The 15,727-nt window shown below is 46.1% G+C and overlaps 1 protein-coding gene across 1 annotated transcript in view; it reads right to left on the bottom strand.

Moving 5' to 3' along the window:
- PITPNC1 (phosphatidylinositol transfer protein cytoplasmic 1) overlaps nt 1–15,727 on the bottom strand; it is a 212,413-nt gene that overhangs the window by 98,884 nt on the left and 97,802 nt on the right. Inside the window, exon 2 of the mRNA XM_024572909.4 lies at nt 6,363–6,511. Coding sequence (XP_024428677.2) covers nt 6,363–6,511 — 149 coding nt within the window. The remainder of the gene's footprint in view (nt 1–6,362; nt 6,512–15,727) is intronic.

Here is a 15,727-nt window from a genome sequence, read left to right as displayed (position 1 = left end):
AACTGCATCTAAGGACAACCACCAAATGTACTAATGTGTCGGCACTAATGCAATGTCCTAAATGAACCAGGCAACCGCCAAAACATATTGTGCACCCAACAGTGTACCAGATGTTGTAGCAAGCGCCAGAGGAAAGAGCAAGCCCGTCGTCACTGGGACATGACAGCAACTAATAAAAGGATAAATGACACCTATAAAAGATATTATACCGAACTGAAAAATAGGCAAAGGACTTCAGTAGACTTTTCTCCAAAGAAGACATACAAATGGCCAGTGACGCTCAACATCACTAGACATTAGGGAAATAAACGCCCATCAAAACTGTGAGACACCACGCCACACCCACCAGGATGGCCAGACAGGAACAAGTGTCGGCGATCACATGGAAAAGTCGGGACCCTCCTATGGTGCTGGCGGGATTGTAAAATGGTGCCATGGTTTGGAAACCAGTTGGAAGTTCCTCTTCCCTCTCAGGGATGCTTATGTTTGGAATTCTGGAATAAGTGATTTAAAAAAGGGACAACTTGGAACTATTCATGGCAGCCATGGGGGTGGCAGCAGAATGAAACAGTCTGATTCTACTTAAAAGATGGTTCTCCTCATTGCTGCTCCTGGCCCCTGGGAGCTGCCCATTCTCAAGCTCCCAGATAAAAGACCGTCAGGCCCCCAATCACTAACATTCTTCCATGAAATGCCCATTCTGCTCCAGACAGACTCAGAAGGCCCTGACTACATAGCTCTGAGTGCTTCCAGTGTCTCTAATAGTTGCTTTGGATAATAAATTTAAAAAGCAATTTCTGAATGAGATGTGGCTTATTTTGCCAGCACACGACTTCAGGTCCATAGGATAATGATATTTCTCTGTGTAAATCACTAAATGGGCACTGTAGCATTTTAGCTACTGCTGGTCCAATTCCAAGAGCCCACTTCACTCTGGCCAGTGAAGGGGTCCACCATACACCACAGTGGCCTAGGGATTATTTAGAGCTGTGGACAATTGAGAACCAACAGTTGCTTTTTCTGAACTCCCCTTATCTGCCTCAAAATAGAGCCTCCTGAAAGAATTCAACTGTCACAAGCCCCTCCCTGCGAGTTTCACGGCCAGAGAAGGCTGACCCCTATCACCAGGGACCAGAAGTAAACACCAGGATAAGAAATCCCCTGAAGAGCCCCTGCCACAAAGCTATCGTATCTCCTATCCATTCTCCTAAGGCCACATTTATTTTTCATAAAAGTAACTTGTTTTCCCATAAGTGCCTTTTTCTTCCCCGCCTCTTCCCCTATTAAAATGGTATATGTAAGCCCCAAATTTAACCACCCTTTTCGAGTTGTGTTTTTCTGTGCTCTCGTGTGACCAGTGACCCTACTTTGATCCGGAGGCAGACACATCTGGACACACCACGGGATCCCCTCCAATACCCAAACAATTTGTTGCACGGGTTTTGTAATCGAATGAATTATAATTATGAGGCAGCCTCCCCAACACGGTGGCCCCAGGACCTGTGCTTGGAAGACGTGGGTCAACTTGAGGGGGGCTACCTCTCAGTTATAACTCGACAGTGATGGGCTTGGTGGCTTTTTATGATTATGGACATACTTGTTCTATAGGTATGTCACATAATTTTTCTGTCTTTCTTATTAAACCATAATCTCCCTGCTCCTAAGATATGTGTTCCTACTCTTCCAAATATGCCAAGAACCTTTTAGGTTATGAAATGATGGAAGCGGCTTAGATCTGTACGACGGGAACTGTAAGCACTTGGCTTTCCTGCGCCTCACTGGTTGTTCATTCGCGTGTGTTAGAGGAGAGTCAGGACCATGTCTGAAACATACTTGCCCCACAGGAAATTCAGGCTGGAGAGGAGCTGCAAGGTTGTCCAAGCAGCTGCCCAGTGACGCTGGAGTCTGCTCAAGGACAGCCTGCAGTCCGGTGCTCCGCTCCTGCTCAAGCGGCCCCAGGGATGGCGTAATTGACCGTAAGGCACCCTATTGTGGTCCCAGGTCACTTGCACACTGAGATTTCTTCCTTAAACGGAACCCAAAGCTTCCTTCCTCCTGGCATTCCCGCCCATTGGTCTCTGTCCAGTTGGCCTTCCTGGGGTCTCCTATACTCCACAGGCCTGACTCTCCTCCCCCCGAATACACCATTACCCAGTTTCATCTGCTCTCTAGCTTGTCTATGTTAAATGTTCTTGGTTTCTTCAGTCATTTTTCACATCATTTGGGTTTCTAATCCTAAAATTCATACAATTTTTTTTTAAAGTATAGTAAGTAGGAGGGACTTACCCTAGCAGATATCGAGGTTCTTTATAAAGCTATAGCAATTAGGAATTTTAGGATTATATTCTCAAATTCTTAAAAAACAACCCCATTGCCATTTTAATTAGATTTGCATTAAATTTATAATTGATTTGGGAATTGACAATTATATAACATAGCATTTCCCATCCATGAATACTACCACTTGTCCAGGATTTTAAAAATGTCCTCCACTAACAGTTGATATTTTTCTCCAAAAGGATTTTGTGTATCTTGTGGATTTGTTTCTTTTAAGTTTCTTTTAAGTTTCTTTTTCTATTGTAAACAGAACTTTTTAAATAAAAAGATTTAGTTTATTTATTTTTAAAAAGAGGGGAAGGGGGAGAAAGAGAGGAAGAGAAATATCAATCAATGGGTGGTTGCCTCTCGTGCACTCCCAACCAGGGACCTGGCCTGCAACCCAGGAATGTGCCGTAACTGGGAACTGAACCAGTGACCCTTTGGTTCAAAGGCTGGCACTCAATCCACTGAGCCACACCAGCCAGGGAGTAAACAGAACTTCTAAAAATTCTATTTTCCACTTATTTTTCCTGGTGCATAATACTGCAACTGACTTTTGTACATGGATTTCATACCCAACAATCTTGGTGAATTCTCATCTTATATTGATATTAACAGTCCAAGATAACTTTGATCAAGTCATGGATTATTATTATTATACTCTGAGGTATTTGATTTGCTAATGTTTTATATAAGATTTTCATGGCTATGTTCTTGAGGTGGGTCTGTAAGTTTCCTTTTTGTACTGTTACCATTTAGTTTTGTTGTCAAGGTTCTTGTGCGAGGCACTACTCATTGCCTTACCACCAGCCACCGTCAGAGAGGCAGATCACGCCTCTCTTGAGCACGGGAATGGAAAATCTTCTATCTCATTGGTTGGAACTAAGTCATTTGGCCACTTCTAGCCGCAAAGGTCACTGGGAAGCGTGGTTTAACGGACATTTTCAACCCATGAATTATTTAGAAATGTTTACATTTCTCAATGATAAAAAAAAATCTCTTTTTGTTGTTGGTGTTACCAATTTCTTTTTGTAATCAGCCAACAGGATCTACATGATGTTGATTTTCTGGTGTTTGTTCAGACTGATTTCTGGCCTAGTTTGTAGTTAAGTTTTGTACATTTTCATGTGTGTTTGAAATGCATGTTGGTTCCAGGATGTATTGTTGTCCGCTAGATCAAACTTGTCATTCTGTGGTTTACCTCTTCTCTGTGCTTGCTAAATGGTCTGTCTACTTGATCTTGAGGTTTGTTAAACTGATAGTATGTTAACCCTGACAGGTGTGGCTCAGTTGGTTGGGCATTGTCCTGCAAAGCAGAAGGTCACCGGCTGGATTCCCGGTCAGGGTACATGCCTGGGTGGCAGGTTTGGTCCCCAGTCAGGGTGTGTGTGAGAGGCAACCAATCGATATTTTTCTCACACACTGATGTTTCTCTCTCTCTCTCTTTCTCCCTTCTTTCCCCGTTCTTGAAAATAAATACATTAAAAAAAACTGATATTATGTTAAAATCTCTCATTGTAACATTAGGTGACTTATGATTTTGTCAGTGTTGCCATATATTTTTTGATCTAGGCTGAGGTTTCGGATTTAATTCACATACCTTTACTGGGACCCACGGATATATTTTATCTCACCCTCAAAATATGTTTTCTATTTGTGCTTTCCATAGGACTTTCTTTGTTCTTCCTCTGCCTTCTGCTGGATCAATCAAGTCTTCCCTTGGAAGCTGCGCACTGTTGAACTGCTCCTTTACAGGCCAGCTTTACCTTTAGAATGTGTGCACTCGCTTTTAAGAATTTAAGTCAGTCAACGTCTCCCGCCCTTCCTAAACAATATTAGCAACTTAGATTGTGTTTTACTATAATCACTACCCTCTCATCTTCTGCTATTACTCTCTATTATTTAAATTCTGTGAATAAACTCCAATTACTCACTATTAATATTTTTAAAACGTTCCATGCTCATTCGGATGTGCCCAGATGTTCACCAACTTCTTGTTTATTATTATTTCTAGACACACCCCTCCTTCCTTGTTGGGTTCAATTTCCTTTTACTTCAAGTACATCCTTTAGTAGTTCTTTCCATATGCATCCCTGTAACCTCTCTGTTGTTATTGTCAAAAATGATTTTTAGGCATCTTTCTCAATTGCACCTCCCCATTTTCATGGGCCTAGGCCACATATCTTGTCCCCTTATGGGTGAGGCAGCCCTAGATGTCTGACAGCCTCCAGCCTCCTTAGCATTAGCTCATCTGCTGCCCATTTTGGTTCGAGCTTCCTCTTTATTTCTTGTACCTAAGGATTTCCCTTCCTTTGTTTGGAACTCGACTTTATATTGTTGTATTTCATCCTGCCTTTGTCAGGCGAGGTGAGGGGAAGGTCCACATCAATCTTTTCAGTTCTTATTCCTGGAAATCCAGATACTCTATTTATAACAAATTTCCCTCTTATTAATGTTTATTCTCTTTTAAAATAAATATCATTATTTTGATAGAGAAAACTGACATGACAGGGAGAAGTTGGACGCTACTTGTTCTGTTTCGATAAAAATTATAAAGTCTTCTAAAGTTTTTCTTGAATTTGGCAAGTAGAGAACATTCCCCAGGCAATAACTTGGGGAAATGCAATCAAATGCCAAGAAATGAAATTTTCTGCAGGTCTGTACCTCTTTTCCTACATCTCCTTCACCTCTCTTTGCTCTACAGAAATGATCCCTGCTCAGAACTTGAATTATATCGTCTGCACTAACAGGCCAGGGCAGCATACTAGAAACCCTGTCTCCGTAAGGAAGCCACCTATCAACAGCCGGCTGCAGGCTGAACTTGTTCCAAACCCTGGGAAGACGAATGGGATCGATCTAATTTGCTTTTCGCGCTGACTCAGGAGTTCCCTGGTACTGCATCCCTGGTCAGATTAATAGCACGTGCTGGTTTAATCAGCCCACGGCCTTCGGTGTCAGGATGCTGGCCTAGAGATCACCACACCCCCAGGCAAAGGACCCAAACTCTCCCCAAGAAGGAGTGGTGTACTTCAGCCTTTCGGAGGGTGGAGGCCATGTGAGCACAGTGCAGTGCAAACGTCTGACCATGGTCAAGGCACAGAAAATGGGTCAGGGGGCACTGTCCAGCTATTGGACATGCTTCCTGAATAATCCCATACGGGCCAATGGGAGACGCCGTACCTGGGGGATAAAGAGTATTCCTGGACATAGCGAACACCAGGCTGGTCACACACTGGTTCCCCAGAGTTGATAGTGACTTTCACTAAAATATATTCCACATGGCACATGACTATAAATTACTGACCCCGCAAGGTGAAATGGAGAAAATGGGCTGGAGTGGGGGTATAGAATAGGGAGAAGATCAAACAGGCACTGATAATCAATCATGCCATTGGCGATAAGAAAATAGCAAGAGATTAAAGAATATATTCTGCAGAGCAGAAGTGCTCCGACCAGTGCTGCTTTGTCACCCTCAGCCTTTCACCCTCCCCAAGGAGAGCAGACAGCCTCCACCTCGGGGAGGACGGCTGCGCCTGAGGGGGGAACCACCTTCGCATTGCCTATTGTACTTGGGTCACCGGGGACCTTGGTTTGGTCAATTCCCTTTGTGGTCCCCTGAGGGGCCACCTGGCAGAAAGTGGAAACCTCCCAAGTCAAGGCCCCCACGGCACACCGCTACCTTCAACACTTCCCTACACCTTGCAGGCAAAGCTGTCTTCTCCCACTGCTGGCCCTGAAGCAAAGGAGAAGACAAAGTCCTGCACTTCTGAAGATCAGATTTCATCTTCACCTGTCACTCAAGGTGTGGGGAAGCTAAGAGGAAAGCTCCTCCTGATGAAATGCAGTTGAGGGCTATTCTGCAGACCACAGGGGAGTCTGTGGTTGGAAGCAACTAGGCTGGTGGATGCAGAGGGTGGACATAATGACTTTCCAAGTCACCTTTTTATCCTGGACACCGCCTCTGCCTCAGGCCTGCTGTGGGGCCTGGTGGGAGGGGCCCCTGTGTGGTGAGAGAGAGCCCGGAGATGGCAGTCACCACTCACCTGTTGAGATACACACGCTTCTCGGTGAACTGCCCGTTGCCGTGGTGCGGGTCCTCGAAGGGCTCATTCTGGACAACCTCCACACCTTCTCCTCGGTCGCTCTGTTCGTGGCTGTGCTTGCTGATCATGTACAGCTGTCCGATTTTGTACTACAAAACACAGACACAGAGGTCAGCCCAACCACTAGCCTCTGAAAACAGCCCCCCAACAATGGCGCCGCAAACAACTAATATCAGCACTCTCTGCTCAGAAAAGACAGCAGACACATGGGCCTGGTGTTACTTTTCCTCGGGAGCCAGGAGGATGGCGAGTCGTGAGCAGAATGCAGAAACGACATGTTCCTGTGAACATTCTGCATCACCTTGGCAATCACCTTGGGTCTGGCACCCCACCAGCCCATGGTAGCAGCAAGGAGGCGGGAAGGCAGGAATCTCCCTTCCCACTCTCGCCCTACAGGGTTAAGCGGAGATAAAGTCCTATTTTTCTCAGCAAAACGGAGGCCAAGGTGTGCTCTTTCTGTCACTTCTTTCTGCTTAATTAACTGAATTGCTGGGCACAAGAGGATTAGGTGTCACCTGTCTCTTCCATCACCTCTTACAGAACGTTCAAGCTCTCCTGGAGGTCTCTGTCCCCTAGGACAGCAGGTCTCAAAGGTGGCTGGACATTATGATCACCTGGAAGCTTTTAAAAACTCCAGGTGCTCAAGCCCCGCCAGAGTGAACCCTGTGTTCTAAAGGCTGATCCACATGAGGAAAATCACAGCATCTTTAATTATTTTTTATCCAACTCCATTAACAGTGTGGAGCCTTCTAGCCCAGGGTCCCAGAAGCACCTTGTGTTTACATGAAAATGATAATATGGAATAACATAGAATGTGAACAGTTCCTGTCCTGTCTTCATTTTCAAGCCCTTCCACTCTCCTTCCTGCCTCTCTGAAAACCCTGGGGGCAGCAGCATTTCTTCCCCCAGTGAACTTCCAGGCGTGGCAGAGCTAATTTGATGGAAGGAAAAGAAGGAGAGAGAGAGAGAAAAAGGGGAAGGAGGGAAGAAAGAGTCCAGAGGCAGGACAATGCCACCCTGCTGTGGTTCTTCCCACGGATCCGAGGTGAAACAACACACGTGTCATCATTACTAAAGCCCTGGGACAGAATCGGGGAAAGGGCCCTGCGCCTGCAGCAAGCTAGTGACAGTTCTGAGTCGTTCCCGCAAGAGCCCAGGACAGCAAGGATGCGGGTCTCCCGCCTACATGCATACAAGAGAGAAACAGGCTTTGATTTAAAGGGGCAGGTGAAACGTACAAGTCAATGATGCAATCGGTTTCAAAGCCAAGAGGACACACACTTCACTCTGAGGCAGGTGCAGGGAAGGGAGTGTGAGGAGCATCTGAAAGGCCCTGGTCCGAGGCCAGCTCCAGGGACCAGGCCTGGTAACCATGACAATGAGAGCAACAGCCAGCTGGGTCTCCTCAGAGGGCAATGCTCCCTATCTGTGCCACGCCCCTCCCTAGGATGGTTGGCATCTTAAATGCCTTAAAAAACTTATTGAATTAATTGGGGTGGCATTGGTTAATGAAATTACATAGGATTCAACTGTACAATTCTGTAATACATCACCTGTATATTGCATGTGTGTTCACCACCCAAAGTCAAGTCTCCTGCCACCATTCATCCCCCCCTTTACCTTTTTCTATTAAAATACTTTTAACATGAGTATATGTACGCTTGGGAGGTGGGAGAACTCTGAGGATAAAAGCAGGAGGAGGAGAGAGGAAAATCAAAGATAAAATCTATTTTTAAAGCAATTTCTGGGAGCCCTGGCCAGGTAGCTAAAGTTGGTTGGAGCGTCGTCCCAATGCACCAAGGTTGTGGGTTCAATCCCTGGTCAGGGCACATACAAGAATCAACCAATAAATGCATAGACAAGTGGAACAACAAACTGATACATCTCTCTCTCTCCCTTCTTCTCTCTCTAAAAACCAGTAATTAAAAAAAAAAACAATTTCTGGAATAAGAAACATGGCCTGGCTTCCCCTTAATAAATCCTTACTCTTACTTTTGCTCACAAAGACGAACATTCTTTCAAGGAGGAAGACATTAAGAAAAAGCTTACAGATTAAGATCTGTGTGATATACCCACGAGAGCAATAGTCCACCTTACACAGAGGGGCACATGAGCCTGTAATAGAACACTCGGCTGCCCAGGGGCGGGGGAGAAGATTTCATCAGCAGTTACTTAGTACTTGGTGTTCAAAAAATAAGTGCGTGCCTACAATGGAATATTATTCAGTCACATAAAGGAATAAAATATTAATACAGTGCTGCTTAATGGGTGTTATGGGTTGAAGTGTTTCCCAAAATTCATATGTTGAAGTCCCAGTAACTCAGAACGTGACCTTATCTGGAGAGAGGGTCTTCACAGAGGTGATCAAGTTAGAATGAGGGCATTAGAGTAGGCACTAATCCGACAGGACTTGTGTCCTTACACAAAGAGGAAGCTGAACACAGACACACACAGAAAGAAGACAAGGTGAGTCAGTGCAGAGAGAAGACAGCCATCTGCCAGGCAAGGATGCACCTGGAACAGATCCTTCCCTCACACCTTCAGAAGGAACCAACCTCACCTGCTGACCCTTGATCTTGGACTCTTAGCATCCACGACTGTGCGACCGTAAGCCTCTGGTTGTTGAAGCCACCCAGTGTTTGGGGCTTTGTTACAGCAGCCCTAGCCAACTAAGACAGCAGGGATGGGACAGGGTTTCCTTTCAGGGTGACAGAAGTGTTTTGGATCTGGATAGAGGTGGCAATTGCACAACACTGTTATACACTCGGGTACCACTGAACTGACTTTAAAATGATTAATTTTATGTTACATGATTTTCATCTCAAAAAAATTTTTTTTTAAGTGTTGACTCTGCTTCTGAAGCAGTTACCCCTAAACCCAAATTCTGTCAAGGGCTTTAGTGGGGGACGATTTGGCAGAAGGGACATGTCTACCACTGGATGATCTTCAGGAGCTCCACTCCACTCACCTATGAAAAATATAAGGCATCAAGGATGAGGCACAACACAGAGAAGCCCTTAGCCAGACGCGAGTCAGCCCTGGCTGCCCTCGGCTCAAGAGCTTCCCGTTCTGCGGAGAAGGGAAAGGGCCACAGCAGCCGGCAGCTGATTCACGGGCGCTCAGCAGAGGGCGCGGCTGCCTGGCCTCATTGATCATTCCAGGGGCTCCTGAATGAGCTAGTGCAGGGCAGACATCAGCCTTAGCTCATTAAGATGGCGTCAGTCTGGGGGCGACTGACAGATGCTGGATGCCGAAAGGTAGATGACCTTGTGGGGGGTGGCAGGACACTCAAGCCCAGACATTCAGATGGTCCAGGGCTCTGAAGTGGTCACTTCTTTCCTTCCCAAGCACAGCAGGCCCGCTTGGCTGGTTGCGGCCATTGGAGCAGGCCACCTGGAAGCAAAGGTTTTGTTGTTTTTATAAACTGCAAACTGACTCACAGACACATGCATTTTTCTCAGTCCAGGGAGAAGGCAAGGCCATGAGCCATCTGCCTCAAAGTCACCAGGCACAGTCCTAAAAATGTGGAATCCCGCCACTCCAGCTTTCACATTCAGCCTCTGGAGGAGAGGGGAGCTGGGAATCTCACTCAAATGCACACAGAATGCTGAGAACCACTGGGTGAGAGAGGGGCGAAGGCATTAATTGGGACTTGCTCAGTGTAAGAAGGTGCCTGGGTGGAAATGTTCCATCTTTTGGTGACCTGTTTTTTCTTTAATGCTCATTTGTTGCAAAGCTCCATCCCTACTTTAGGGAAAATAGCATGTCCTTGATCACCAACTCCAAACTCATGTGCCACCTGAACACTGCCAAATCCAAAGACTCGGGGCTCTGAAGACTCTGAAGCCAGAGAACTGATAACAGAATTGATGATGATGATGATGCTGGTGAAGGTGCTTTATGTTCATTCAATGACTCGTGCAGGGAGGTATTTGCAGAGGAAGAAGGTGAGTCTCAGAGAGGGCAGAGATTCTATGTCACGAGGCTTCTAGGTGGCAGTGCTGGGACTTAACACCTCCACCCAACTTCAGCCCTTATTTCTCTAACAGGTGAATTGCTTCAACAAATCAAAGCCTCACTGTGATTAAAGACGGGGGCGGGGGTGGGGAGGGAAGATGGTTCAGAGCCACTGCCTTTGAAGCCTGCTGTTTCAGAAGATGAATAACAAAGGTCTGATATCATTTGAAAGATCAAAGTTGTTTAAGCTGTGCTCACATGTGAAATGGCGGAGCAATTATGCTCTAACTTTGTAAAATCTATTGTTATAATTCTGGAGTCTGGCTAATCATCATTCCAGGCAAGCAGGGTTAGAGACAGCTCCACACTGCAGGGCTGGGCCTCCAAGTGAGCCACCATCAGAATAGCTACCCCAAGTAGTTACCTCCACAGTCAAAGAACATCTTGGGGATTCAGAGCCTTCCCGGTGGCACACAGGACTGCAGAACGCGAGAGAAGGCAGGGTTGGGCAATGTGCCTGGAGAAGCTCAGCGGTGTCGTCAGTTTGCACTTTGCCAACTCTAGGGCTGGGCACAATCCACTGAACACAGTTCAGCCTCCAGCCCTGGTTTTCGAAAAGGCCAAAACTCCCAAGTATGGTTAAGGGATAATTAATGGAGCACCAATAACACCACGAACATAATTCTTGCCAGAACTAGTGGACCCAAAGTTTCAGGTTCAACAGAACTCCTAAGACTGATTTTCACTTAACTGCTCCCCACAACTGTGAGCCTCAGAGATCTCTGCAAGCCAGCCCCCTATGTTCCGCATCCTAAGAACCAAGGGGCAGTCATCTAGCTTTTTTCCACCTGTGAAATGTGCGTGATTCCCGCCTGTCCTCCTCTGGCTCTGCGGATGAAGGAAAGAGCAGAGGGTAACACTATTTGGTTATTCTTGGGAGATTGCCACAGTATTCACAGCAGTGTGAGTGCATTTGTTTAAACTCCTTCCAGCCTTCTTCAGCCTCTATACACGGACCTTGAAACAGAGTGAAGCACAGGGAGCCTGCTGAAGAAAGCGCCTGAAAGATAGAACCCCACGCAGGACTCGGGTGCACTGCAGTCTCCACGCCAAGAAGTACACAAATCGTAGTTACACACAGGAAGGGAGATACAATGAGTCCTGATTTTAACACCCTCACGTCAGAACACAAGAGGCTGGGGCCCGCTGTTTTCTGTAATCCCACAGCACAGCTAAGGCACTGGGGAGAATGTTCCGGTCTAGCAGTCAACACACTCTGTGGGCTGGCACCCGCTTTTTTAAAAAAATAGGTGAAAGATTTATATGATCTGAAGAGAAACCAGAGTACGCCGCTTTTTTAAACAAAGGTTTATTAGAACACAGCCAAGCTCATTCAATCTGTGGCTACTTTCACGATACAACAGCAGAGTTGAGTAGTTACAATGAAGATTGTACGGCCAACAAAGTCAAAAATGTTACTGTCTGGCTCTTTATCAAAAACGTTTGCTGACGCCCATTCAAGTTCACTGGTACTGGGGCTGGTCGGGGCCAGCCTTAGCTGGTCCTCTAGACGGGTGCTGTCTGGTGTGGTGGCCACTTGCCATATGTGGTCAGTGAGCATTTGAAATGTTCCCTGTGCAATGGGGGGGCTTAATTTTATATTTTCTTTAATTTTAATTAATTTAAATATAAAAACTGACACTCAATTCACTCATTAGAAAACCTTTACATATGTTTGCTTGGGTGTGTAAATCTACTTTTTCAATGGGAAATTTTATGAAATCTAAATTCAGAACCAGTACCTCTAATGAAAATTTAGCATCTGATTTCAGGATTTTGATGACTTGATACCACCCTGTCCTCCTCAAAAGAGTAAAATAGCTAATTAATAATTCTTATATTGATTACATATTGAAAGTATAGCATTTTGGATATTCTGCATTGACTAAAGAATAGTCTTAAAATTAGCTTTACCTATTTCTTTTTACCATTTTAAAGGTGGCTACTATAAAATGTAAAATTATGCACGGGGCTCCCATTTGTGGCTTATTTCTACCAAACAGTGTTGGTCTAGACGCTCATCTGGGCCCGTGGGCACTGTCAGTCTGGCTGTCGTGCCCACCAAGACTTCAGAGGGTGTCGGTCGGGCGACAGAGCCAAGCCCACGGTTTCCGTGTGATCCTAAGCTAGCAAGGCAGAGCACTGGTAATTAGAGATATATTTGGAGAGGACTGGCGATTCCCTGGCCCTCCAGAGAGGTGATAATTGCTCACAGTGTGCTATGGTGGAAAGCCCTGGGGTTTTAAAATGGAAAACGGGTGGAGCCGAAGTCCTGGTTCTACCTTTGATTAGTTCTGTAACCTCAGACAATTTACTTGTCTGAGCCACAGTTTCTTATCATTAAAACAGGATGAGCAAAATACTTTGCAGGACATGGCGAGAACCAAGGGAGAAAAAAGTTACAAATTAAAATGCTGCATAAAACATAAAACTGTATACAAACCTCTGAAGCAACCGCTTCGTAGGTCTGGGAACCTGCCTGACTGGGACTGGAAGACCTGTTTCTCTAGTTTCCCTGGGACACCACAGCGCTCTGAAGGATTGAGCACCCTTCAGAGCTCTAGGAGGAGAACCCCCGCTCTCCTATACACCTGCACAATGCCGAATCCAAGGGAAGCCTGACCATCTGCCTTTCCCTCTGTAAAAATTCTGTCAGTTGGTAGTCAGATCAAACATTTGCCACAATATTATAAAAAGCCTGAGCCCTGGCTGGTGTGGCTCAGTGGACTGAGTGCCAGCCTGTGAACTAAAGGGTCACTGATTCAATTCCCAGTCAGGGCCCGAGTGCCTGGGTTGCAGGCGGAGGGGGGGGCAGCAGGGGGCACATGAGAGGCAACCACACATTGATGTTTCTCTCCCTCTCATTCTCCCTCCCTTCCCATCTCTCTATAAATAAATAAATAAATAAATAAATAAATAAATAAATATTTTTTTAAAAGCCTGGGGACTTCTCCTTATAGAAGGTCCCTAGAGAGTCCAATTCACAGGGATAGAAGGTGGGATGGTGACTGCCAGGGGTCTGGAGGGCTAGGGTTTAATGGGCACAGATTTTCAGGCTGGGGTGATGAAAACGGTCTAGAGGTGAGGGTGGTGCCGATGGCTGTACAACACGAATGATTTCAATGCCACTGACCTGTACACTTAAAAAATGTTGAAAGTGGTCAATTTTACGTGATGTACGTTTTATCACAGAAATTTTTAAAGCCTGGAACATGTCATTTTTAAGGGAGTGTGGCTCACCCACCTCATAAAGGTGGCCATCAACAAGGATTCTATTTTTATGATTATGAAAAAAATTTTTATTTTAAAGGACAGGGACTTTTATACTTGATGGCTCTCCGGTTTGAAAGCTGATTTGAAGGTGGCGAGCCGGGCAGACAGGAGAGCTGGTTTATGACCTCCCTCAGAGACGCTGCTGTACAAGACGCCCCTCTTCCTGCCATGCCAGGGGCACAACGTTGTCTGGCTCCCTGTGCCCTCAACCTAAATGTCTTCGACATTAGCATTCTGCAGAGTTCACACTGCTGATGCTCCCAGGCAACTCGGTGCCGACTGGGACGCGCTGCAGACAAAGGCCCTGACATGAGAGAAGAATGATTAACTGAATTCAAACGCACTGTGACGCTGCCACATTAACATTAACGGGGGTAATGAGAACACTTGCTCCTTTCTGAACGTGACTGTCGTGACTGTCGCAGCTCAGCCCCTCCACGTGCCCCCCGCAGCCTGGGGATCCGCCTGAGAGCAAGACATTATTCCAATTCCTTTTTCCTTGGGGAAGGCAGTGTGTGTTTCTACCTACCAGGGCTGGACCTGATTTGGGTTCCACCAGGACCTGACTGGCTAACCCCTCAGTCTTTCTGGCTCTTTGATTCAATGCCCTGATTTCTCCGTGACAGGGAGGTTAAAAAAAAAAGGTGGAAAGTTCTTCGGCGTTTCGTCGGATCTCTCCCTGCCAGGTCAATAAACCACGAAAACCAATATCCGACCCCACAAAGAAAATGCAAACCTGCAGCTCATATTTCAGGCTATCAGTGCACCGTCACACACTTATCTTTTCTCCTGGATTTTTACAAGCAGCCCTCTGAGGTGTCTTATTTACGTAATGCCTGTGTCATTACGCCAGGGTGCGGGGAACGAGAATGCTGATAAAGAGATTTGAGAAGGAGCTGGGATATCGACATTTAATTCAAAAAAATTCTCCTTTTGTGACAAACTGATATAAACGGCATCGTACACTGATGCGTAACACGCTCTGCGTTTTGGACTGAAGAGAATACAGCAACTCAATGCCAAGGGAAGGGCTCAAGATGAGCTTTGAGCTTTGTGCAGGCGCGAGCACAGCTCTGGGCCTGTGGCTGCCGCGAGGCTGTGCAAATCATTTCCAGTACGCTTGCCACCTAAGAGCGGAATGTACTTGACCAAATACAGGAGGGTGCCAATATTCTTTGTAGCGTATGGAATATAAGAGCGCATGTTATCTGCTCCTTCCAACACTGGCTTGCCCTTGGGGGGTGGTGTTCTAGTCCTGAGAACTCATTTGATGCCCCCACCTGAAAAGCCAAAATGACCGCATGCAGCACATAGAGGCCGCTGTCTAAGCATGTGCTCAAGTGGGAGGTGTCCTCCTTTGTATTTATAAACGAGAAGTTGCACATACTAGCCGCTAGTAAGCGCCGTGAAGAATCACAAAGTGAGCGAAGACAGGAACCACTGGAACTCAACTCAATACCACAAAGGTCGTTGGCCCTTGTGGCAGAACATGGGATTTCTGCATGCACTTGGGTGTGGGGACAGTCTCAGTTCTGGAGAGTCCTGTGCACTCAACAAGACTTCGGTCCTGAAGACACTGGAAAAGGAGCTAAGGAGAGGAAAGACCCGGTCTCTGGTGAAGAGGAGGGTTTCCTGAGGAGTCTCACCTTGAAGACATCAGGCTATGAGCTGAAGGAACTTGAGGTTTACATCAGAGTCATCAAATCATTTGCCAAGAAATGTGACACTGACCGCAACCCAGGTAAATGGAGAAGTTTGGTGACAGGCCTGACCTTTGGAAAGCAATCAATGCTCTGGTGTTTACTATGGAACATAAACCCACAGCCAATCTCAAGATTAAAAAGGATAAAATTGAGACAGAGCTTTCCTAGGAAGTGCATCCTGCAGCATCTCCTCGCCATCCCCCTTTGTTAATGCACATCTCCTTAACCTTGGCCTCACAGTCAGAGATGTTTCCAGGAGAGAGGCCTATCTACTCTGGGGGTAGCAAGGTCTTTCCAGAACGAGAAAAGCCT

This window comes from Desmodus rotundus, chromosome 9 (genome assembly GCF_022682495.2).
Source record: "Desmodus rotundus isolate HL8 chromosome 9, HLdesRot8A.1, whole genome shotgun sequence".
NCBI lineage: Eukaryota > Metazoa > Chordata > Mammalia > Chiroptera > Phyllostomidae > Desmodus > Desmodus rotundus.
This window is presented reverse-complemented; position numbering and strand designations above follow the sequence as displayed.